The sequence below is a fragment of the Pongo abelii genome, chromosome 6 (genome assembly GCF_028885655.2).
Source record: "Pongo abelii isolate AG06213 chromosome 6, NHGRI_mPonAbe1-v2.0_pri, whole genome shotgun sequence".
NCBI classification, from domain to species: Eukaryota; Metazoa; Chordata; class Mammalia; order Primates; family Hominidae; genus Pongo; species Pongo abelii.
The window spans coordinates 156695698-156721879 of NC_071991.2; the positions used below are offsets into that span (position 1 = coordinate 156695698).

The window sequence follows — 26182 nt, forward strand, 5'->3', positions numbered from 1 at the left end:
ACTGCACAAGAACCCCCTGTACTTTCTGCTTAATTTTTATGTCACCATAAAACTGCTCTAAAAAGTCGATTAACTTGAAAAAGCAGGAGCTGCTAAGTCTAGTGGAGAACTCAGGGACTTCTGGGGAGGTTCCATCTTAAGAATGTGTGTTCCAGTGAGAACTGTTTTTCCAACAGCAAGGTAAAGCACAGACATGATCTTGACTTGTTTTGCCCATGGAGTCCTGTGAAAATCAGACCGTGCTGAGCTGGGTTGTGGTGAGGTACCCTGTTCTGACCCACGCGGGGGACTTAACATCCTGGAATCTGAGGTAAGCTGAAAAGGCCTTCCCAAAGCAAAAGCTGTGACAGCCTGGATCCAGCACCATGGCTGCGTGGCTGAGACCTGCCACATGGGTTCTGCCCCCAGGAAGGGCTGAGGCTGGGGCCTGCATGGTTCTGCTGAGTCTTCAGGAAGGTGAGAGAGAAGCTCTCAACCAGGGGGATGTCAATATGAAGTTTCTTTCCAGGATGCTCTTCCTCTTTACATGGGCCACCTGGGTGTGGCAGCTGTGCTGATTCTCCATGGCCAGGCGTTGTGCCCAGGAGCTGGTCCTGCTGGGTCTGAGTTCTGCCTGCCTCCGAGCGCCTGGCCCAGGACCCTTGGCTCACGATGCTTCCTTCCCACCCTGTGGGATGGCACAAAGCCAGGACTCCTCAGTGAGTAGCTGATACCCATGTAATAAACATGGAAGTGACACAGTTCTCTGAAGCAGCAAAAGTGCATCTTGGAGGCTGGTTGTGACACCAGCAGGTTGTCTTCAGGTTCTGTGAATAAAACATCAGCTCTCACCTCAAATGGTCTAGAGTAGACTCACATGTCCTCATGTGAAGAAAACCACACTCTGCCAGGATCCCGATAGTGAGATACGTCTTCCCAACAAACAATACCGAGGATCCTGATAGTGAGATACGGTTTCCCAACAAACAATAACCACACTCTGCCAGGACTCTGATAGTGAGATACGGCTTCCCCAACAAATAATACCCAGGATCCTGATAGTGAGATACGGCTTCCCCAACAAACAATACCCAGGATCCTGATAGTGAGATACGGCTTCCCCAGCAAATAATACCCAGGACTCGGATAGTGAGACACGGCTTCCCCAACAAACAATACCCAGGATCCTGATAGTGAGATACGGCTTCCCCAACAAACAATACCCAGGATCCTAATAGTGAGATACGGATTCCCCAACAAACAATACCCAGGATCCTGATAGTGAGATACGGCTTCTCAACAAACAATACCCAGGACTCGGATAGTGAGATACGGCTTCCCCAACAAACAATACCCAGGATCCTGATAGTGAGATACGGCTTCCCAACAAACAATACCCAGGACTTGGATAGTGAGATACGGCTTCCCCAACAAACAATACCCAGGACTCAGATAGTGAGATACGGCTTCCCCAACAAACAATACCCAGGACTCTGATAGTGAGATACAGCTTCCCCAACAAACAATACCCAGGATCCTAATAGTGAGATACAGCTTCCCAACAAACAATACCCAAGTGCGGGCACTCCCTATCCTCTCCCTGCTGCCCCCATAATCCAGGCTGCAGGAAGTCCTGTGGCTGGCTGGGGGCCCCAATCGGTGCTCACCCGACTCCTGAAGGCACTGAGCCTGAGGGTCTTTTACAGGGGAAGCCGGTAATGAGCCTTAGGGTCTTCTGACGGTCAAGAATGGTTGTTCCTCTACCTACTAGAGCACAGCATCCATCAGCCTTGACTGTTGCCCAATCCTGAGAGAACCTACAGAGGAGCCAGCATCTGCAGCAGCACACTGGTACAACCACATACATGCTGCAGCACAGCCATACACCTGCGGCAGTACACCTGAACACCTGCACACCCACTACAGCACACCTGTTCATCTGCACACATGCTGCAGCAGAACCACACACCTGCAGCAGTACACCTGAACACCTGCACACCCACTACAGCACACCTGTTCATCTGCACACATGCTGAGCAGAACCACACACCTGCAGCAGTACACCTGAACACCTGCACACCCACTACAGGACACCTGTTCATCTGCACACATGCTGAGCAGAACCACACACCTGCAGCAGTACACCTGAACACCTGCACACCCACTACAGCACACCTGTTCATCTGCACACATGCTGCAGCAGAACCACACACCTGCAGCAGTACACCTGAACACCTGCACACTCACTACAGCACACCTGTTCATCTGCACACATGCTGCAGCAGAACCACACACCTGCAGCAGTACACCTGAACACCTGCACACCCACTACAGGACACCTGTTCATCTGCACACATGCTGCAGCAGAACCACACACCTGCAGCAGTACACCTGAACAGCTGCACACCCACTACAGCACACCTGTTCATCTGCACACATGCTGCAGCAGAACCACACACCTGCAGAAGTACACCTGAACACCTGCACACCCACTACAGCACACCTGTTCATCTGCACACATGCTGCAGCACAGCCATATACCTGCAGCAGTACACCTGAACACCACACACATGCTGCAGCACACCTGTATGCCTGCACACCTGCTGTAGCATACCTGTACATCTGCACAACTGCTGCAGCCTACCTGCACAACCGTACACCTGCGGCAGTACACCTGCACACCTGCTGCAGCACACCTGTACACCACACACAAGCTGCAGCACAGCTGTTCATCCACACACATGCTGCAGCGCACCTGTACACCTGCGGCAGTACACCTGAACACCTGCACATCCACTGCAGCACACCCGTATACCACACACAAGCTGCAGCACAGCTATACACCTACACACCTGCTGCAGCACACTTGTACACTTGCAAGGAGTCAGGACAGTCCCACCGCGTTATTCACATCACAGCGAGCGAGTGCACAGGACAGTGTCTCCCAAGTTGGACTAAGTCCTGACCTGAGTAGGATTTCTTGGAGAAGCCACTGTCTGAGCTGGAGAGGGAATCACACAGCAGTAGCGGCATGGCCTGCACCACGGAGTGAAAGCAGTGAGCTCTGGAGTCCATTCAGCTCCTCCAGTCACAGCCTGGAAATGCTGCTGGGAGAACAATCCCAGTGCCTCCAGGCCTCAGTTCCTCATCTGTGGAATGGGAATAGTTCCTATCTGGCAGCGTTGTGCATTAAATTTAGAATTTCATGTAAAGTGCTTGGAATACAGTAAGCCCTTAACAACAACTATTATTATCATTATAACTAATATTATTAGCACATTCTAGATGTTCAATACATATTAGTGATTTTTGTCAGCAAGGAAACCTGAGACAAGTCTTTACATGCTTTATAACTCAGGTTTCTCCACCTGTAAAACAACAACAACAACAAAAACCTGTCCCACTGTCTCAAAAAGTGCATGGGACCCTAACAAATAATACCTCACTGGCTGTACACTGCATACAGGATGACAGTACGAGGTGGCATTTCTGTGACAGCAAGGCATTCCACATCTAGAAGATGTTGTGATTAGCAAGGATTACTGTGGGGAAGGGAGAAGTTATGTGTGGAAAGAAAAGAAGAGCAAATCAGGACTTAAAAAATTACTGTGGATGAAAGGTGATGGCAAATCAAAAGCAAGGCAGGCACCAAAGGAGGTACTCAGCACAGACACACTGGGACTATGCACAGGGGCCACCTCTTCTGACCATCACAATCCCCAGTGACCTCAGCACAGACACGCTGGGACCACGCACAGGGGCCACCTTCTGTGACCATTTTACCAAACGGGTAAAGCCTGGATTCCTTGGGAACCTACTTTGCCCCAGGAGCTCCGTAGAAGCATCGAATTGTGGTTTACGGAACTGGAGCAACACAAGTGAGGTTAATAGAGGGCTTTGCGCATGAAGCAGAGGATAAGGGCTGATGTCTTGACTGCTCGTGGGAATCCCCTGCTCATGGATGAGTCTTTGGCTGCCCCTTCTGAGCCGTGTCCCCGTATGGTAAAGTGTGGTCATGCAGCACCTTATCCCATGGATGGCTGGGGGATTGAATGAGCTAGTTCATGCAGAGTTCAGCATGGTGCCAGGTGCTCTATAAATGCTCAATAATTTATGCTATTTGGTGTGATATGATGATGAAAGGAATTTTTATAACAGAAGGGATGTGAAAGGTTGTGTAATCCCACAAGTGCAGCCCTCCTTGCCTCCTTTGCACACACCTGCCTCACAGGGGGCCCAGGGAAAGCCCCGCCCTGCACGTCACTCCTCACACACTCCCGTTCTCCCATCAGCATCAGCAGTGGGGGAACGAGGGGCCACAAGACCTGCCTGACCTCCTCCCGTGGTTCCCGGGATGCAAGCACTGGTCGGTGCCACAGGAGGAGGCTGGAACACTCAGAGCTGCGGCTGGGAGCCTGCCTGACCCCGAAGGCTGCTTCCCAGTCAGCTGGGCCTGGACCTGTCCTCCTTCCACGGGCCTGAGCAACCGCAGTTAGAAAACCCACCTGGGCCAGGGGCAGGGGCTCATGCCTGTAATCCCAGCATTTTGGGAGGCTGAGGCAGGTGGATCGCCTGAGGCCAGGAGTCTCTACTAAAAATACAAAAATTGGCCAGGCTGGTGGCGCACATCTGTAGTCCCAGCTACTCTGGAGGCTGAGGCACGAGAATCGCTTGAACCTGGGAGGCGGAGGTTGCAGTGAGCCAAGATTATGCCACTGAACTCCTGGGCAGCGGTTAGTCACTCAGAAAACAGAGGTGAGAACCTCCCAGGGCTTTCCTGTGAAGACAGAGTCAGAGGCTGATGTGAGGGCTTCCCACATGCACAGCCTGCCCACCTCTGCCTGAGCTGTGGACTCTGCAGGCTGAGTTCATTTTAAGCAAAAGGACACAGCAATGGATGGCTGGGGCCCAGAGTGAAATCGGCGAATCTGACGCTTATGAAGCTGAGAGCACCAGGTGCCACAGGAGCGGGTCTTACCCTGTCCCCTCCAGACAGGCCCAGCCACCATGTTCTAATCTGAGGTCAGAAGGAGGAGACAGTGACCTGAGTACCCCATTTACCCTCTCCTCTGGGATTTTCTCCTCAAGATGACAGGGTGAGGAGGGTTTCTGGGTTCTGGTCTGCCACTGCCCTTTGAGATATTTATCTTCAAATATTCATTTCCTTTCCCATTTTAAACTAAAGAGTCTTGACTCATTCCAAATTGCACAGCCTCTGGCATCAAAATAACTTGAACCAAATCACCAAAATAACCTTCCATGGGCAATTTCAGGACGCTTTTTGGCAGGAGGCTGTTTTCTTTTCTTTTTTTTTTTTTTGAGACAGAGTCTCGCTCTGTTGCCCAGGCTGGAGTGCAGTGGTGCGATCTCGGCTCGCTGCAAGCTCCGCCTCTGGGGTTTGGCTGTTTTCAGAGATTTGTGTGTCTGCCAGAGGGAGGTGGCCGGTGTTTGCAACGTGGCTTTCTGCTTGGAAGGACTGTGGCTCAGCGTCTCAAGAGTCCTGGGCCCTGGATGTCTCATGGGCCTGGTGCTGGGCAGCGGCAAGGGGCTGCCAGCAAGAGCAGCCTCAAGACTGCTCTCAAGACTCAGGCATTGGGAGCACAGGCTGTGACTGTTGTTACCCACACATGCATGTGAGTGTGCAGCCTCTCCAGGGAGAGTGGGTGACCTGGGGGAGTCAAGGCAGGTGGAACAAGCCATCCACTTCTGCGTTGGTGTCGTCCACTCAGAGAACCCGTCCAAGCAGAGGAGATGCTGCTCCCAAGCAGAGAGGTGTGGTCCTGTGGGGGCTGGTGGGGGCAGAAAACATTTCTTCAAGACACTGGCAGTTACTGGAGGAAGGTGAGAGGTAAACGTCATTGTATTTTTAAAAACACTGTAGACTTTGAGAGCTTTGTGTGCTCATTTACTTTTCCTTAGGTTGAGACTGAAAACGTCAACACAGGAGGCTGGTCTCGTCCATCTTCTCAGAGGTCATCCTTGAGGGAAATGGGAAACTCAGACCAACCGTGTTTTAAGAAGTGTCCTTTAGTATAAGTCAGGGCAGGCACCGCGGCTCCACGCTCACTTTCGAGGGTGCTGGCGGGTGTGGCTGGGGCTCACTCTCACTGCCGGAAGTGAGGAGCCGCTCCACCTCGCTCAGGGGAGATTTTTAAAAATAGTCTTATTTCTCACAGAAATAACCACTTCCCTGGGCTGAAAACTCCCCTGGAGTCTGTCAGTGCAGAGCAGTGCTGGGCTCAGGATCCGAGATGGGAACGAGGAGCTGTTCTACCCACAACAAGCAGGTGCCCACAGCATCCCTGGGTCCGGACATGGGAGGCCCCACAGCGTCCCGGGGTCCAGACATGGGAGGCCCCGCAGCGTCCCTGGGTCCGGAGAGGGGAGAGGCCCCGCAGGGACCCTGAGTCTTCTGAACAATGGCCACCCCGTGCCCGGTGCTGACGGGCGCCCCTTGTGACTCCCTCTTTCAGGGCTGGTGGTCATGTCTGGGTGATGGAAAGGGAGCAGGAAGCTGAAGGGTAGGATGGGGAACGGGCTCACATCTGTGATGGGAAAGTCTGCCTTGACCTCTCAAGGAAAGACTCAATTTTTAGGGGAAAGATTTCCAAATCATTTAAGAGGCCCCAAGAGGAGAGATGCAGAGGAGGGGATGGTCTCTCACTGCAGCCCTGGTCTCATTTTCCACAGGGGAGGCTCCTCCCCTCTGCTCCATCCCCAGGGGAGCCAGGGCCTCGCCTCTGCCATCTGGGATGTGAAACCTGTGGCTTCATTTCCAGACTCAGCAGAGGAAGAGGCCATGGGGTCTCTGATGAGCACGTGGAATCTTGCCCCTTAAATCTTGCTGTCTGAGGAATGGGGACATCATTTAGACACAGGCCAGAGAGTGCCCAAGGCCCATGGAAAGTTGAGCCCATGGCTGCTTCTGACATCAGCCACTAGCTAAGCTCAGCCCTCAGGAGCCCTTGGAGCCCCTGACCCGTCAGCCAGGGCTGGCACTCAGGAACCAGAGCTGCTGGGAGGCTCAGGCCGTGGCCACGTGCACAGGCACCGCTCTCCCTGGGGGAGCAGCAGAGACATCCTTGGGTGGCTCCTGTTCCTCCTCTGAATAAGGGCTGGTTTCCCAGAGAAGAGTGTGCACTGCTGTTACCCCAAGTGAGCCTGCGGTGATAATTGCAGTGTGATTTCACAGCTTCTTTGCAGGGTGGCATCCGGCTCTGGTGGTGACGTTTTAAAGAGGAAGATCCTGCGTGTACACGGCTGTGAGGCAGACAGCCCGTAATCAGTGCGACTCCATCCTGTGCTACACGCCTTATTTTAAGCCACGTGTTTCCTTTGTAGTGTGTCCAAGTTAGAGGGATAACTTATTTTCTTTTAAAATCCAAACATGACATTTCTGAAGTACAGAAACAGTCAGAGACATTTGGAGCTTTTTATCCCATTGAGACCTAGTTCATGCATAGAGCTTAGGATTAAAAAAGGCAACTGACCTAGGAAGTGGGGGCCTTTGCTTTGCTAGCAAATATTCGTAATTTGCTTTAAAACATGTGCCTGGCAGATCTCCTGAACCTAGTCCTAAGGAGACATCAGACAGACCCCAGCAGAGCCACTTCGTGAAATGAGAGGGCCGAGGTCTCTGAGGGCATCACGGCCACAGAGATGGAGAGGGGCTGGGGAGAGTCCCAGATTAAAGCCAGGGAGCCACCATAACCACACACAGCGCGCTATCCTGGCTTGGAGTCTATGAAATCGGAGCCGAGACAGCAAATCAGATGACAGCGTTAGTGAAAATGGGACATTTCCTAAATTTGATGACACTACTGAAGAGATTTAAGAGACCAGCCCTGCTTTTAGGGGATTCTCTAACATTTAAGGGGTGAAAAGGCATGTGTGCAACCCACCCTCAAGTGACTGTGTGCTGCACACACCCAGTGTGAGGGCCGGGCAAACGCTCACAGCCGGTAACGGGGCTCACAGTCGGGGAACCTGGCCCTGTTCTTGCAACTAACTTCAAAACAGCTTCTAAGAAAGATACAGCAAAGAGAATGTGACAACTGAGTTTCCTCTTTGTACTGACAAAGTCTGGGGTTCAAAGGCAAAGCTCGTATAAATTTAAGTGGTTTTTTTAGTACTTAAAATTTGATTTTTGTAAATATAAAACCAATATATTCTTATTTTTGAAAAAGCAGAAAATAGAGCAAAAGGACTATTAAGAGGGGGAATAGGAGTGTCACCAGGAGCCCCAGGCTCAAGGCCCTGCTGTTCTGCCCCCTTGGCCGCTATCCTGCCCACAATGGTCTCCAAGAGCCCGTGCTCCTATCCAGGTTCCAAATCACACGGATGTGACAGTTGGTGCCGACCTGACAGGCAGTAGGTGAATTCCTTCAAAACTCTTCCTTCTCTCTCTTTTTTTTTTAAGTCTTTAACAGACCTCCCTAGAACCCTGAAATTTGGGTTTCCACACTTTCTTTAATTCAGTTGTTTCTTAGGACCATAAATGCTGAGTCCTGGAGCATGTGCTGTGTGTCCTGGAGGGGCCAGTGTGGTGTGTGGTGTATGATCTGGAGGCTCCCGGGGGGCTCTTGGCAACAAGCTGCAGGGCGCACACCTTCTTGGAAGCAGTGCCCCCGCCCCAACCACCTGTGGGGCCCAAGAGCCAGCTGCTGGGTGCCCAAGCTGAACATCTGCCGCCCACATACAGACCTCTCCTTAAGGGGAGCAGCAGGGAGGCTGGACCCTTCCCCAGAGCACAACGCCGGGGATCCCACCCAAGGCTGCTGAGCCCAAAGACAGACCTCCTATCCATCGAGACCGGGAGAGTTTCAACCCCTGCCCGGGGCCACACACTCCTTCATGCGGAACCTGGTGTGCAGACCCTGCTGCCTTGGATGGTCCGTCCTCCAAGGCTGTACCTCCCCTCCTCCGGCATTGGCCAGCTCCACGCCCAGAAGCGCCTGGTGCACCACTGTGTTTCCTACAGGTCCGCTGTCCCGTGCTGCACATCATCCTGGTGTGCTGCACATCATCCTGGTGTGCTGCACATCATCCTGGTGTGCTGCACATCATCCTGGTGTGCTGCACATCATCCTGGTGTGCTGCACATCATCCTGGTGTGCTGCACATCATCCTGGTGTGCTGCACATCATCCTGGTGTGCTGCACATCATCCTGGTGTGCTGCACATCATCCTGGTGTGCTGCACATCATCCTGGTGTGCTGCACATCATCCTGGTGTGCTCCTCCATCCTTCCACCTTCCTGATCACGTGGACCTCTAATTCCTTCACCTTCATCTCCCTCCCATTAGGAGAATCTTCCCTAGCGGATTCCTTTAGAACTTAAAGAACTTGGAGACCCAATCGCCGTCCCTAGGCACCAGCATATCCGTGCATTTCCTTTTTAACCGCCTTCCCTGGTTCTGTGTCTCCTTTGGCCCTGAAAAGACTCATTCATTTATTTGGAAAGTATTAAGCATCACATGCACAGGTTAAAACTAAACAGCAGAAAAGTGCTCATAATCCTGTCTGGTTGTGCCAGGTGACTGCTGAATGATTTCTGCCTGTGGCCAGATTTCTGCCCCTGCCTGAGGTCTGTCTCGTGGGCCCTGCAGCAGCCACAGGCCCAGCTCTCATCCTGACCCACCTCGGGATGCTTCCGCAGTACTGTGTCCATGGCCGAGCCCACCCTGTCCGTGGCCGCCTTGCTGTCCCCGTTCCCATCACTCAAGCCAATGCCCTCGGGGCTGGCACCGAGCTTGGCACCTGCTGGGCCTGAGGACCATGAGGGGAGGCTTCCTTCAGAAATGCTGCTGCTTTCAGAGGTGATTTGGGGCAGGCTGCTCTGGGGGTCTCTGCCAGGCTCCTCCTGGCACCCTGGGAGGCTGGTGTGTCCTTGCAGGGTTGTAGGAGGGTTGGCAGGATGATCAGATGGTGCCTCCTACAAAGGCATCTGCAGTGCCAGCTGCTGTGATCTTTGTCACCAGGGATAGGAGCCCTGGGGAGTGAAGTTTGCCATCAGTGGGAACGAGTCACCGCGGTGGCCTGAGTGCTGGAGGAGGGCAGAGGCTTATTTTTAGGGATGTGGCGTAACTCGGAAGAAATGTGTGCACTTGAAGCATGGGAAGGCCGAAATGCCAAACAGTTCTCTTGGCTAAATTTAGCAGACGTGCTCTTTATGTAAGAACGGAGTTAACAAGTATGTAACACGGAAGACTTACGGGAGCCGGCCACCTCGCGTGCCCACCACGGTGTGCTGCTGGGTCCATTCCCGGGAACGCCACACTCCACCCTGGCCACCTCCACCACAGAAGCAACGGCAGAGCTGTGAGTGCCCAGGGTCTTAGAGATTCGACTGCGTTGCCTCTGCCTGACCCTGACTCAAGGAGGGAAGCCCCCACTCAGTGCTCTTTCATCGGTGCCCAAGATGAAATCCAAATCACCAAGGAGAATTCCCACTCCCTTTGACCTTTTGACACAAAGTGTGCTTTTCAGTGTCTTGTTTCAAGAAACAGGCTTGAAGAGGCACCTTCCAGAAGCTGAGCAGCAATTGTAGCCAGTTGGGACACACAGACTGAAATTTCTGGGTCTGATCCCAGGAGTGGGACAGGGCGGGCACAGGGCTTTGTGCAAAGTCACTCAGCCATCAGTGAGTGACAGCTGGGCGGGTTCTCAGGCCTGGACTGCTGAGGCCAAGGCTTCTGGCCTCTCGTGTAAGGATTCCAGGCTCTGACTCCAACTGGTACCAGCTGGGAACATGCTGGAAAGGCAGGGTCTCAGCCCCCACACAGACCCACTGGGCCAGAGCCCACACCACGATGAGTCCCACGAGCTCCTCCGTGGCCTCTTGGAAGCCTGAGCCCTGCCGGGGTAAGCGGAATCCCCAGCCTCACACCAGCCCGGCTGCTGCCGCTCCCGTCCTCTGCCTGAGCCGTTCTGTGTTCCACGCAGTGGGAACCCCGGCCCCCACCCATCAGCACAGAAGGGTTGTGATGGGATGAAGGGCAGGGCAGGGCCGGGCGGTCGGGCCCCAGCACATGGCTCCGGGAGCCTTCCACGCTTGGTGATCCCGAGCCCTCAGTCTGCTGGTGGTGTTGCTCGAGAACTGTGGCTTACGGCGAAGTGCGGGTGGGCAGGCGGAGAGGAGCAGCTGTGGAGGGCAAGGGCTGGGGCCGTTGCTCCTTGATACACTGTGGATAAAACCCTTTACTCAGTGAAGACCTAAGACTCCCCCAGGCCTGAAAGCTGGTCTTGGTGGGAGGAGGACACAGATGGGAAGACCTTAGATAGGGAGACTGATCCCTGGCTGGTGTATCTGCTTCCGGATCTGATTGCAGCAGGTGAGACCCCAAATAAAGGCCAAGGCCCGTACAGCCCCTCGGGCTCTGGGTTCAGATGAGATGCAGCTGCTCAGCAGCGCCCGGGGCTGCCCTAGAGCCCTCTGGTCCCCAGAGCCCTTCTCCTCCCAGGGGCTCCCACACCCACATCTCTGCTGATTCCCTCACACATGTAGCCAAGTCTGTGGCTTCTGTGGAGGCTAATTTTTTTTCTCGAATTTAATTAATTTTGAAAACAATAAACAATAATGATTGCACACACAACACCCAGGGCAGACTTTGGCCCTGTGCAAGCAGGAAACACAACTAAAAATGTGAATCTGGGAAGCAAGTGGGCCTGATGGGACGAAGCGTGAGCTCCGGGCAGGAGAAACTCTGTTCAGTTCAGCTCCCAGGCAGCCCTGCACTTGCCGGCGGGCAGAGCCAGCCCAGGGCTGTGCATGTCCACCCGTGGCTGCCTGGGGCCTGTTCTGGCGCTTGCAGCCTCCAGAACCGCCTGTGCTATGTGCCGTCGCTTCATCTTGGAAGCGAGTCCCTAAACCCACCAAGTATTCAAAGTATTCAACGAGCAGAAACTGCAACAGGAAGAAAAATTATTCATTTTGGTTTTGTGCCATCCTTTTCTTTGCTTTCTCACTTTAAAATATTTTGACTTTCTAATCCCTTAGCAGTGAATATGCACTTATAATATTTGCAGAATCTCTGAAATGTTTAATTAAGAAGAAAAATAGTTCTTCAGACTAAACAGCAAAGCATCAGGGGATCACAGAGCCACTATTCTCACGCAGGCAGGGTTTAGTTATGGGCCTTGATGAAGGACCAATGGACCCAGAAGAGCTTGCCACGTGTCCCTGGGATGCCTCGCAGGGTGTGCCCAGGAGGACACAGGAGATAAGGAGCTTGGGCATGACTCTGTGGGCTGACACTGCCACAGCAGGCGGCGGCTGTCACTGCCTCCCAGATCCACGTCACTCTTTATAACCCAGGGGGGCTCAGAACGGAGGTTCTCAGGGAATGCTTATTCATGGAGTGAATAAAGGAAGGAGAGAATGAACGACGGAGCCTGCACATACGGGGCTCTGGGTGACGCTGCTGGGGGGCTTGGTCTCTGCTCTTCACCAGCACTTCTGTCCTAATGTCTCCCAGGCACAGCTGCCGGCCAGGTGCAGATGAAGATGAAGACTCAGAGGTGGTGCCTCCAACACACTGGGGATCCCACCTGGACCTTGAAATCCCCCCCAGGCCACAGAAGGCCCAAAGACCCCTGGCCGCTCCCTTTCCTATGGAAGCCTGGGGCAGATGGTATTGTCACTGCTGTGATTTCACACACCAGAGCCAGCTGTCAGCCATGGTGTGTGATGACAGAGGCTACAATGTTCCCCCTCTCCCTGGCTGAGCTGGGTGCAGCCATGCGCCCCAGGACCCTCCCTGAGGACCTTCCTCAAGGGCTCACAGCCATGCGCGCCAGAGCTGGGCCCCCAACACTCAACTCAGTCTTCTTTCAACTCCACTGGATGCCATGGGGGACAGTGCATCTTAGACGGGCCCACAGGTCAATGTGGTCCCCAGCCGGGCGGCTCCTGCAGGTGCCTTCGACCCACTCAGCGAGGGCGGTAGGACCAGGAGCTGTCCCGACCAGATGGCAACAAGCAGACTGCATGGGAATCAGACTACTGGGGCCTGGCTGTGGCTGCTCACCAGTGGGGAGCACACCTCACCACTCCCCTAAGCCTCAGCTTCTCCATCCATGCAGTGAGTTGTTTTCAAGCCTAACTGAAGTAACACAATGACAGTGGGCTCACAGTAACACCCGCCAATGTCAGCCACCACCACCTTATTCACTGAACACAATGACAGTGGGCTCACAGTAACACCCGCCAACACCAGCCAGCACCACCTTATCCACTGAATACAATGACAGTGGGCTCACAGTAACACCCGCCAATGTCAGCCACTACCACCTTATCCGCTGGCCATGTGATATGGTTTTCCTGTGTCCCCACCCACATCTCATCTTGAATTGTAGCTTCCGTAATTCCAACGTGTTGTGGGAGGGACACAGTGGGAGGTAATTGAATCATGCAGGCGGTTCCCCCGACTGTTCCTGTGGTAGTGAACGGGTCTCACGGGATCTGACGAGGTGGTTCCCCCGACTGTTCCTGTGGTAGTGAATGGGTCTCACAAGATCTGATGGTTTGATAAGGGGTTTCCCTTTTCGCTTGGCTCTGATTCTCTCTTTCGCCTGCTGCCATGTAAGACATGCCTTTCACCTTCTGCCATGATTGTGAGGCCTCCTCAGCCACACGGAACTGTGAGTCCATCAAAGCTCTGTTTCTTATAAATTACCCAGTCTCAGATACGTCTTTATCAGCAGTGTGAAAATGACCCATATACCATGGGTCAGGAGTTTTACCTTCTAATCGTTGGGATATTGGTTACTGTATAAGATACTTCCTTTCCTAGGGTTTAATAATTTGGCGGAGAAAGAACTGGCTTAGAGTTGTGAATCTTACAGAAGTGAGCAAAGGAAGCCTCTGTGAGAAAGTTTGGCTCATTCGCCCAAGAGGCAGCCAGGCAGCATTGCCACCATCCCCTGGGGGCCCAGAGGGCAGAAGCCACACCTCCAGGAGGGGCAGGCGGAGCAGGGTCAGGGCAGGAGGTGATCGGCCCACAAGCTGGCCACACCTCCAGGAGGGGCAGACGGAGCAGAGTCAGGGCAGGAGGTGATCGGCCCACAGGCTGATGCTTTTGCCTGGAATGCTGTGGGCTTGTAGGAGAACATTTGCATGTGGGGAGCCCGATACTTCCCGGGGCTCCTTAGAGCAGCCTCCAATGCATCCCCTGTCACCTGCCTCGCCCTGTGCAGGGAGCACACTCTGCACACACCTCTGGCTGCGGGTTGGTACGGCGCCCGCCACCCACCGGTGCTGCTAGGGCTGCTGGGAAGGATGGAGGTCTGTCTGGTGATAAACCACAGGTAGACGTAGCGCAGAGTGAGCCCTCAGGAGAAGCAGCCGCCTGAGGCAGAGCTGGGGAAGTTTGCACGGATGGACTGGAGCAGAGCTTAAGGCCACACATCCCACACTCGGGAGAAACATCTTCATTACTGAAAGATAGCCCTGCAGAAGGGTTCACAGTGGACATAACACCCGAGAGCTCCAGATCACTGCAGCAAGTTTGTGCAGCCCGGATGGGGGGGTCCCCAACTCATCCTGGGACCCCTGCTCCCAGACGCCTCTTGGCGGTGGACAAGCTGGATCTCTTAGCTTGAAAAGACACCCTAATGTGGTCACATCTTCTGCTGCAGGCTCAGGGCTCAGGAAACCATGGCACTGACTTCTCAATGCCCCAGAATGTGGCAAAATCTTAAATGGGACAAGAAATCCAAATGCGGAAAGGGCGTGCTCTCCAGGACCCATCTGAAAAGTAACTTTCAGGCAGGTGGGGCCACTCTCGGGTTCTCCTCACCATCTCCCAGACACGCACACAGCAGGCCAAGAAAACCAGCCTTTCCCTGCCTGCAAAATGACGGAACAATCAAACAATCCCAAGTGTCAGCAGGGACTTTGCTTAACTTGGAAAGCGGGAAGTAGCGTTGGTACTTAGAGGATTATTTAGGGGAAAAATCTACATAATTCTTGCAGGGCAGGAGGGGGCTGCTGGTGCAGTGTTAGGAAGTGGAACCTCACCACCGTAGCACCACGCAGGAGCCTACCTTGCTCTCATCCTCCGGGTCGCTGTAGCCACAGGCATCGACGAAATCTGGGAATGTCTCCGACCATCCGTCACTCGTACAGTTTTTGCTTATGTTTCCTGGAAAGTGAAGTTCAGATATTTTATCTGGAAGTCCATGAAAACTGGCCTTAGAAGGAACCTTAGTCCGTGCTGAGCCCGTGCTCTCTTAAAATGCTTCCCACACCTAGGGGTAGCTAGGAGACAGGACTGCCACTCAAAAAGCCTTCCTTGGTCTCCTAGTCCATGTGACCTGGCCAGCAGGTTACCTCTTGGGGCTGGCGGGACCTGAGATATGAGTGAATGCACTGTGTCATAAGTCCTAATTACCGCAACTGTAAGTGTAGTTCTTTTGGGGCAGAATGAAAATTCTTAACAGACTCTTAGGTTCTGCCACCATAAGTGATATATATAGCCAAGCCCTGGCCATCCTGGAGCCAGGTGCCCGGCCTGCCCCAGTTCCTGACAGCACCCTCCCTCCTCCCGGCCAGGCCCTCACCACCGATGGTGACCGGGTACCCCACCTGCTCCAGTTCCGGACAGCACCCTCCCTCCTCCTGGCCAGCACCCTCGCCACTGACGGTGACAAGGTGTCCCGCCTGCTCCAGTTCCCGACAGCACCCTCCCTCCTCCTGGCCAGCACCCTCGCCACTGACGGTGACCAGATGCCCCGCCTGCTCCAGTTCCCGACAGCACTATGGTCACAAGGTGTCCCGCCTGCTCCAGTTCCCGACAGCACCCTCCTTCCTCCTGGCCAGCACCCTTTCCACTGATGGTGACCAGGTGCCCGGCCCAGTTCCTGACAGCACCCTCCCTCCTCCCGGAAGCACCCTCCCTCCTCCCAGCAACGCCCTCCCTCCTCCCAGCCAGGCCCTCACCACTGACGGTGACCGGGTACTCCGCCTGCTCCAGTTCCTGACAGCACCCTCCCTCCTCCTGACAGCACCCTTCCTCCTCCCGACGGCACCCTCCCTTCTCCCAACAGCACCCTCCCTCCTCCCGACAGCACCCTCCCTCCTCCTGACAGCACCCTCCATCTTCCCAGCCAGGCCCTCACCGCCACCCGTCACTGGGTGCCTGCCCTGCTCCATTCCTGACAGCACCCTCCCTCCTCCCAACAGCACCCTCCCTCCTCCTGACAGCACCCTCCCTCCTTCCAGCCAGGCCCTCACCACCGACGATGACAGTGCCCCGCCCAGTTCATGACAGCACCCTCCCTCCTCCCGGCCAGCACCCTCGCCACCAATGGTGACCGGGTGCCCAGCCTGCCGCAGTTCCTGACAGCACCCTCCCTCCTCCCGGCCACGCCCTCACCACCAATCGTGACCCAGTAGGGCAGGCTCCATTTGGCCACTGGTGTTGGAAGAAAGGATGGCGGAATTACAGTTTAATTGTGGGAAACCAAGGCAGTTGTTCCCTTACAATCTCATCTTTTGCTCCTAGGAACTAAAATCATATGTAAGCTCAGAAATTCAATGTTCCTTTTATTTGTGTGTGTCCTTAGCAGATGGCCACACAGAACAGTAAGTGATAAAGCTCTCGAAGGTGTCCGAGCCGTAAGAATAAAACAAGGCACTGAACGCCGTGCCAGCCTTGCCCCAGGCATGGCTGCATGGTGTCAGGATCACCCCCACAGCAGAGCCCAGGAGGCCAGACCCCTCCATGCACTCCTGGCGCAGCCAGAATGGAACCCCTATCTTCCTGCCTGGGAAAATATTTAGCAAATATTTTCACTCCCATGACTTTTTAATTTCAAGACAACCCTGCAAGACAGACTTGGTGGGCGCTGCTGTTCCCATTTTACAGGAAGGGAAAACAAGGCTTTGAAGACTCAGTAGTTTCTGAGTGGGGTGCGTGCATGATTCTTGTCCTGCAGTGATGAGAGGCAGAGAGAGGGCTGGGCCAGGCTCTGGCTGTACTGGGGAGGAGTGGGGTGGGAGACTGGTCTCAGCAAGGCCACAGGGCCAGCCCTGCCCACTGGCACCCCGACACCATCACCAACCAGGGGCTCTGACTACAAGGCCCACAACTCACACAGGGAGCCCCAGCGGGGTCTGGGGGCCTCTTAGCTGCAGAAACCCCGTACACGGTAGAGGCAAAACAGAGCCCTAAAGCAGGCAAGACTCCTAGAGACCTGGTCCCACAGCCCCATTGTGCAGACAAGGAGACAGGTCCACAAAGATAAATGATGTGCCCACCACAGACTCAGGAACAGCACTCATAATAGTTATTATAATAATACTAGTTATGTGGTATGGCTGCTACGACTCACTGAGCCCTCAGGAACACCGGGCTCTGTGCTTGCATCAGCCCAGTTAATCCTGACACCACAGGAGGCAGCTCTCCAATTAATCTCAGAGATGAGATGGCCAAGGCTGAGGAAGTCGTGTCACTTGCCCAAAGTCACACTGGTGAGTGATGGGCCAAGCGCCACACCTGACAGCCTGGCTCTCACCTGAGCAGGGCACCTGCAGGCCCCTATCCTGAGCCTGGAAGCCAGGACCTCGGTGGGAGCTGAGCCTGTCACTCATCCTCTGCGAGGTGCAGCCTTTTTTCCTTCCTACAGGAGATCAGTGTTTACCAATGCAAAGAAGATGCTGAAATAAAACTCCACAAACTAAGTAAGTCATTCTATGAAGCGCAGATTCCCTCACAGGTTCTTTATCCTTTCTGACTTCTCACTCCTGAGACACATGGGGCAGATGTGGAAGGACAGGAAATGACTGAGGTGGCAACTTGCAGAGAGAGGCGGGGGAGGGGCAGAGAGAGGCGGGGGAGGGGCAGAGAGGCGGGGGAGGGGCAGAGAAAGGTTGTGGGGGGCGGGGGCACGCTCTCGCCCACTTGCAGGATGACGAATACTTGAAGGTCTCCCTTAGGGCTTCAGTGCTTCTCAGCGACTATTCCAAGCCCCACGAGCCTACATCATCCTCCACTGGGGGATGTGCTCATGCCCCTTTAAAGGCTCAGAACCACACCTGGCCCTACACCTGTGCTGGATGGGTGGCTGAGCTGCTGCCCTGGGTCTGGCTAAAACAGTGCCATGCAGAATTGGCAGGTGAGCACCAGGAGCAACTGGAAACACAGAAAGAAAGTCAAGGGAGAAAGGTCGGCACACAGCTGTCAGAGCGGCCTCCTGGGCCCTGAGCATGGGGCATGAACAGCAGCTGCTCTTAGAAGGCTGTCCTCCCGGTGATGAGTCCTCGTGCCTCTCACCCCGGCTCCCTGCTTCCTTTGTTCCCCTCTATGCAGAGAGTTGGCTCATTGCCTCCTGGAGGGGATGGGGGCAGGAAATGTCTGAAGCACCTAATCCTCACAGCTTTCCCCAAGCAGCAGTGGTGAAGTCCAGCCCGGGTGGGAAGAGGACTTGCATCCCGGGTCCCGCTGCTGCAGGGCAGGGTTAGGACCTGGGGAAGGAGCTGCCCGCTGCTTCTGGAACTGCTGCAGGGCAGGGTTAGGACCTGAAGGAGCTGCCCGCTGCTTCTGGAACCGCTGCAGGGCAGGGGTTAGGACCTGGAGAAGGAGCTGCCCACTGCTTCTGGACAGGGCCCAGGGTCCCGCCTGGCACAGAGACACAGGGCGCCAGTGTACTGGTCACTGTGACGATGCACAGTGCCGGGCACACGTGACGATGCCCAGAGGCCACCTGCTTAGCGTAGGACAGACAGCCCCCAAACCTCTCACCTGCTGGAAGGATGAGAAATCAAAAGAGAAAACGTTTCATTAGAATGGTGACTTATTTCTGGAACATCTGGGTTTGTGGGCAGAAATGATTCCACGTGTGTTCTATGACCCAGCTTTCCTTACAGATCATGGGAGGAGCAGCCATCACATGTGTAGAGTGTTCTGTAGACCACCGAGCACCATGCAGACGCAAGCCTGACTTTCATTTCATTCTAAGACTCTACAGTTATCCTGCTGAATTTAGTCTCTGAAGCCTCAGCCTCTGTGGTACGATGCCAGGTGGCTTCACCCCAGCCCTGCTTGGCCCCCAGTCGCATCCACATCTCTTTAAGTATTTGCAAAGGATGCCCATTTAATGCCCCAGAGATGAATTCCATGCAGACATTCCATGGGGACCATCTGTCCACAGTTTGTGCATGTCCTCGCATAGCTCATGTTTTTGTGATCAGTTGAAAAAGTAGAAGCATATTTCCCCTGCATTTCAGATCATCTAGCTGCGACTACTCAAGTGCCCAGACTTGGGGAAACACCACGTTTCCTCACAATAGCAAGGTGGTGTCATGCTGCCTGCTTGGGAAAAAGGTGGAATAAGCATTTAACCCAAAACCAACTGGGAGTTTTCATTCTCACAGGGGGCGGCAGGATGCTTCCAGGCAGGGCTAGAGCTTCTGTCTGGCAGAGGCTGGACTGGATTCTGGTGTTTGCTAATGTGCAAACTACCAGGCTGCTAGGTGCTTTCTGGAAGCCTCAGAACCATGCCATTGACTAGGAAAAGCCAGAGTCCATAACAATTCCCTCCAGATCGCCAGGAGAATGGATGCAGCCCAAGCTGCTCAGTACAGATGCTACTGATTGGAGGGAACAGTTCTTAAAGTTCAGGTCATCTAAAGTGACTTAGGTTCTAACTCAGGGGTGGGCAATGATGCTAACGCAAGCATGGTCCCTACCTTCAGGCTGCTTTCCTGGCAACTTGGGGTGAGAAAGTCAAAATCTTCTTTTTGGAATCTCCTTCTCCTCTGTCCCAATCTCTTTTCCAAAACTCTGCTTTAAAACACTACAGCATTATTACTTCCCAAAGTCTTTACCTTTTAACCTCTGTCCAAGATAAAAGCAAATTCTCCATAGTGCTCCAAAGTATTATGCTTTCTGTTTCGAGATGTTTCCTATGTTTTCTATTTTTCTGAATAGACTTCTTCACACTATGAAAATCTGAATCACTCACAAAAACAAACAAAACCCTTCTCTCAGAATTCAGCCAAGAGATATTTGCAGCACCGCATACGGAGCATGCCCTGGGTGCAGAGGAGGAGCCTGGAAGCCCAGAGAAACTGCAAATTCCAGGCAGCATCAAACCTGTGAGGTGACAGGGAGGTCGGGGGAGGGGGTTCGATAAACTAGGTGTGTCCTGGGGCCTCTGCCCTGAGCATGGAGGCTCTGGGTGCCACACTTCCCACTTCCCAGAAACTTCCAGAGCATGCTCTCTGGGGCTCACAGGGCGACTCAGCGGGAGGAGGGGAGCCTCCTTTATGCCGCTCTCGCCTCCCCTTCTCTCTCATGCATGTTTCCCATGCTTTGGTTCCAATTTGGCTCCGTCTCCCATGATTCTTTCCCTGCAGTTGCCCTGCTCTCTGGGGTTTGGCTGAAGGCAGGTGATGCCCTTCTGCTCCCTAAGACGGGCACTCACCCCAATATGCCACAGCTGTTCCCTGACCCCCAGGGTAGCAGGAGATGCCTGAAGGAAAGTGATGTTCCTGCTTCTTGGATGGAAAAAATGGACGCTCAGATGCAAACACCCTGGAGAAGCTCAGGAACTCAACCCACAGACAGTACCTGCTTTGCTGTAAAAATTGCTGAAGACTTTTGGGCAGGGCACTGTGACGGTCTCTCCCACGTTGGCAGGCCGCCAGCATGTGATGTTGTCCCAGACGCCACTGCAGGCTGGAAGGAGAGAAGCAGAGTGAGGCAGGTGCAAGGTGACAGAAGCGTCACGAATAGAAACGCCATTAATGAGATAACTGCCTTGCAAACTCCTTCCCTGTGAAACACACTTGCACCAACACAATTATTGAGACTATAGTTAGCGTGTGGGTTCATCTCAATTAGCTTTGGAGGAATAACCTTATGGTGGTAGAAAGCATTTGAATAATTCAATGTATACCATGTACCTTCTGAATTTTAAGAGAATCATTACTTACTTCTTGTGATCAGCATTTGCTAGTGTGATGAAATGGGCACCACTGGGTATTAGTGTATGGGCCCACTGGGGAGGGAGATGCCCGGGGAAAGTGTGCTTCTGCTTCTGTGGAATCTGACTTCAGTGATTATTTGCAAATAGAAGTATTTGATAATATTTGGTTGATTTTTCACTGTCAAGATGCCTTATTAGCAACAAAATCTTAGGTTACCTTCATGGAGTTATCAAATAATTTGCATAATGCATAGCTTAAACATTTTTAGACCTACTATTTGGTCTTAATAACCACCTGGTGAAGGTAAGATATAAAAATATTGCATTAATTATCTTCCAGATGAAAAGCAGTAAGGTTCAAATCATTTAGTGACTTCTCAGTATCACACAACAGTGATGGAATCCATGTTTAAACCCAGGACTTTTTCCTACTTGTCCAGGGTATTTATACTATATTTGAGACCTCTAAAATTTTACCTCTTACTTAAACCTCAATATCGGAAATGCAATGTGCTAGCCTCGGTAAAAACTAACAAACAAACGAACATCAGTTTTCCTTTCAGCACATGCCACCCAGACCTGTGCAATAACTGCAAGAATACATCCATGGAGAACACACAGCTTTGGTGTGAACACAGGAGTGTTTTACTTTCAAGAATACAGAAATGTCTCTGAAAAGCTGGCCATGAACTAAGTTTTGCAGATGAAAATAGTTTCTAAATACTTTCAATAAAAGTAAAAATATATTTATTATAAAATAAAATTACATACCAATAGTTGAATAAGTGCATAAATTCATATTACATTAATGTTAACATATTTAAAGAAAATGTTGGTTTTCTTTTAAAATGTTCGAAACAAGTGATCAAATATAAATGCATCACTAGAAACTCCAGATGTGCCTCGGGCTCACCAGGCGTGAGCCCCCGTGTAAGGCTGCTTAGAGTCTAAGTAGTAGAGTTATTTAAGTGCTAAGTTCATAAACCAAGCACCTCTAACTCTGGTGTGTAGGGCACGTGATGGAGAGGTGTCAGGATGGGGTTCCTAGCCAAGAGTGAACAAGATAGAGAGGAAAGTGAAGATGTCTAGGCCTCCAAGTGAAGACTCTGCGTGTGATCAGCAAAGTTCTGTCCATCTCCTATAAAACAGCAAGCTCTGGCAGTTTCGTGTCTGATTATTTTGAAGGTTCAGCTTTTTATCACAAAATGACAAATTTCTGCCTTGATAATAGTAATGGCTGGGTGTGGTGGCTCACACCTGTAATCCCAGCGCTTTGGGAGGCCGAGGTTGGTGGATCACTTGAGGTCAGGAGTGTGAGACCAGCCTGGACAACATGGTGAAACCCCGTCTCTACTAAAAATACAAAAATTAGCCGGGTGTGGTGGTACACGCCTTGTAATCCCAGCTACTCAGGAGGCTGAGGGAGGAGAATTGCTTGAACCCAGAAGGCAGAGGTTGCAGTGAGCCGAGATCACGTCACTGCGTTCCAGCCTGGGTGACAGAGCAAGATTCTGTCTCAAAAAAAAAAGTAATAATTATACAATATTGTTATTTTAAAATAATGGGCTGGGTGTGGTGACTCATGTTTGTAATCTCAACACTTTGGCAGGCTGAGGCGGGATGATTCCTTGAGCCCAAGACTTCAAGACCAGCGTGGGCAATATAGCGAGACCCCCATCTCTACAGAAAATATTTAAAAATTCACGGAGGTCACAGAGCATGCTTGTAGTCCCAGCTACTTGGGAGGCTGAGGTGGGAGGATCACTTGAGCCTGGGAGGTCGAGGTTGCAGTGAGTACAGATCATGGCACCGCACTCCAGCCCGGGCAACAGAGGGAGACTTTGTCTCAATAAATAAACAATAAATAAGATAATGTATAGTGAGATAACTAATACATAATATAAATTGTAATGCAATAATTATATACTGTATAATACTAATTGCTGCTTTAAATTTCAACAGAGATACTAAATTCACATCACATCAAACAGTCTTTGCATTACAGTAGGATCTGATTTAAACGTCTAGAGCTTATCATCTGATCCCTTCAATGGCTAGGGAAAGTCTTCCCTTCATTTGTTCCTTAATTGAACCGCACGTGAGGGAGCAGAGCTAGAAGCTGTCAGGATATGAGGAAGTGGACTCGAGGGTGTCAGGGCGCCGAGGCTGAGCTAGCAGCAGGAAGTGCAGCCGAAGGCGCAGCCGGAAGCGCTGCCACAGTGCGGGGCGCACACGTGGCACTGGCTGCAACCTCCCGGCAACAGCCGCCAGGCGGGAACACAGGAGTTTCTCCCTCAGCTTCTCAACCTCACGGAAAGGACAGCCAAAAATTTGAAAGGGCAGCACCAAGAGATGTCCCTGCAGCCTTGCAGACAGAAGCAACTGTGTTAAATAGGCAGGCAGAGGAGGGGGAGAGGCGAGAGACAGGCCATCGATACCCCTCGCACCGGCACGGGTGGAGGACGCTGCAGGGAACCGCGTCCAGCTGGAGTCCCGGGCTCTGAGACTGCAGCCTCCTGGAGGCCGGGCCATGGCGCCTACCTGGGACCGGATCTGGCCAAGAGCCCCAACTATGAGGAGGAGGCACATGGGGCCTACTTGGGACCGACCCTGACTGTGAGGAGGAGACTCACGCTGCCTACCTGGGACCGGACGCGGCCGAGAGCCCCGACTGTGAGAAGGAGGCTCACGGCGCCTACCTGGGACCGACACTGACTGTGAGGAGGAGGCTCACGGCGCCTACCTGGGACCGACACTGACTGTGAGGAGGAGTCTCACGGGGCCTACCTGGGACCGACACTGACTGTGAGGAGGAGGCTCACGGCGCCTACCTGGGACCGACACCGACTGTGAGGAGGAGGCTCACGGCGCCTACCTGGGACCGACACTGACTGTGAGGAGGAGACTCACGGGACCTACCTGGGACCGACACTGACTGTGAGGAGGAGACTCACGGCGCCTACCTGAGACCGACACTGACTGTGAGGAGGAGACTCACGGGACCTACCTGGGACCGACACTGACTGTGAGGAGGAGACTCACGGGACCCACCTGAGACCGACACTGACTGTGAGGAGGAGTCTCACGGGACCCACCTGAGACCGACACTGACTGTGAGGAGGAGTCTCACGGGACCCACCTGAGACCGACACTGACTGTGAGGAGGAGACTCACGGGACCCACCTGAGACCGACACTGACTGTGAGGAGGAGACTCACGGGACCCACCTGAGACCGACACTGACTGTGAGGAGGAGGCTCACGGGACCTACCTGGGACCGACACTGACTGTGAGGAGGAGACTCACGGGACCTACCTGGGACCGACACTGACTGTGAGGAGGAGACTCACGGCGCCTACCTGGGACCGACACTGACTGTGAGGAGGAGTCTCACGGCGCCTACCTGGGACCGACACTGACTGTGAGGAGGAGGCTCACGGGACCTACCTGGGACCGACACTGACTGTGAGGAGGAGACTCACGGGACCTACCTGGGACCGACACTGACTGTGAGGAGGAGACTCACGGCGCCTACCTGGGACCGACACTGACTGTGAGGAGGAGACTCACGGGACCTACCTGGGACCGACACCGACTGTGAGGAGGAGACTCACGGGACCCACCTGGGACCGACACCGACTGTGAGGAGGAGGCTCACGGCGCCTACCTGGGACCGACACCGACTGTGAGGAGGAGGCTCACGGCGCCTACCTGGGACCGACACCGACTGTGAGGAGGAGACTCACGGGACCCACCTGGGACCGACACCGACTGTGAGGAGGAGGCTCACGGCGCCTACCTGGGACCGACACTGACTGTGAGGAGGAGACTCACGGGACCTACCTGGGACCGACACTGACTGTGAGGAGGAGACTCACGGGACCTACCTGGGACCGACACTGACTGTGAGGAGGAGGCTCACGGCGCCTACCTGGGACCGACACTGACTGTGAGGAGGAGACTCACGGCGCCTACCTGGGACCGACACTGACTGTGAGGAGGAGGCTCACGGCGCCTACCTGGGACCGACACTGACTGTGAGGAGGAGACTCACGGGACCTACCTGGGACCGACACTGACTGTGAGGAGGAGGCTCACGGCGCCTACCTGGGACCGACACTGACTGTGAGGAGGAGACTCACGGCGCCTACCTGGGACCGACACTGACTGTGAGGAGGAGACTCACGGGATCTACCTGGGACCGACACTGACTGTGAGGAGGAGGCTCACGGGACCTACCTGGGACCGACACTGACTGTGAGGAGGAGACTCACGGCGCCTACCTGGGACCGACACTGACTGTGAGGAGGAGACTCACGGCGCCTACCTGGGACCGACACTGACTGTGAGGAGGAGACTCACGGGATCTACCTGGGACCGACACTGACTGTGAGGAGGAGACTCACGGGACCTACCTGGGACCGACACTGACTGTGAGGAGGAGACTCACGGCGCCTACCTGGGACCGACACTGACTGTGAGGAGGAGACTCACGGGACCTACCTGAGACCGACACTGACTGTGAGGAGGAGACTCACGGGATCTACCTGGGACCGACACTGACTGTGAGGAGGAGGCTCACGGCGCCTACCTGGGACCGACACTGACTGTGAGGAGGAGACTCACGGCGCCTACCTGGGACCGACACTGACTGTGAGGAGGAGGCACATGGGGCCTACTTGGGACCGACACTGACTGTGAGGAGGAGACTCACGGCGCCTACCTGGGACCGACACTGACTGTGAGGAGGAGGCTCACGGCGCCTACCTGGGACCGACACCGACTGTGAGGAGGAGACTCACGGCGCCTACCTGGGACCGACACTGACTGTGAGGAGGAGACTCACGGGATCTACCTGGGACCGGATCCTGACTGTGAGGAGGCTCATGGCGCCTTCCTGGGGCCAGATCCCTGCCCCAGGACCCCGACTGTGTGAGCAGGCGGCTCACAATGCCTGCCTGGGGCCAGACCCCAGCCCAAGGATCCCGACTGGGCAAGGAGGAGGAATCCAGAGGGAGTGGCTCTAGGAGTGAGAGAATAGAGACAGACCCTCTCATATTGTTTTAGATTGTTTTATACTCAGAAAAGGAAAGAGAAGCGAAACTAAAGGCAGGTAGCCCAGCGCCTAGGAACCAGACCCGAAACCAAGGAACCAGAACCGATGCGGGGCGTGGACCTGCCTGACCCAAGCCTGGTAGTTAGAATTCGACCCCTGATCTAGCAACTGATGTTATCTATAGATTCCAGACATTGTATAGAAAGACAATGTGAA

At 53.7% G+C, this 26182-nt stretch overlaps 1 protein-coding gene across 2 annotated transcripts in view; it reads right to left on the minus strand.

Moving 5' to 3' along the window:
* VIPR2 (vasoactive intestinal peptide receptor 2) overlaps window positions 1-26182 on the minus strand; it is a 115050-nt gene that overhangs the window by 57622 nt on the left and 31246 nt on the right. For both annotated transcript variants that reach the window (XM_024249821.3, XM_054560105.1), the window contains exons 3-4: window positions 20553-20660; window positions 15025-15122 (exon numbers count right to left, since the gene is read on the minus strand). In XM_024249821.3, the coding sequence (XP_024105589.2) occupies window positions 15025-15122; window positions 20553-20660 (206 nt within the window). The remainder of the gene's footprint in view (window positions 1-15024; window positions 15123-20552; window positions 20661-26182) is intronic.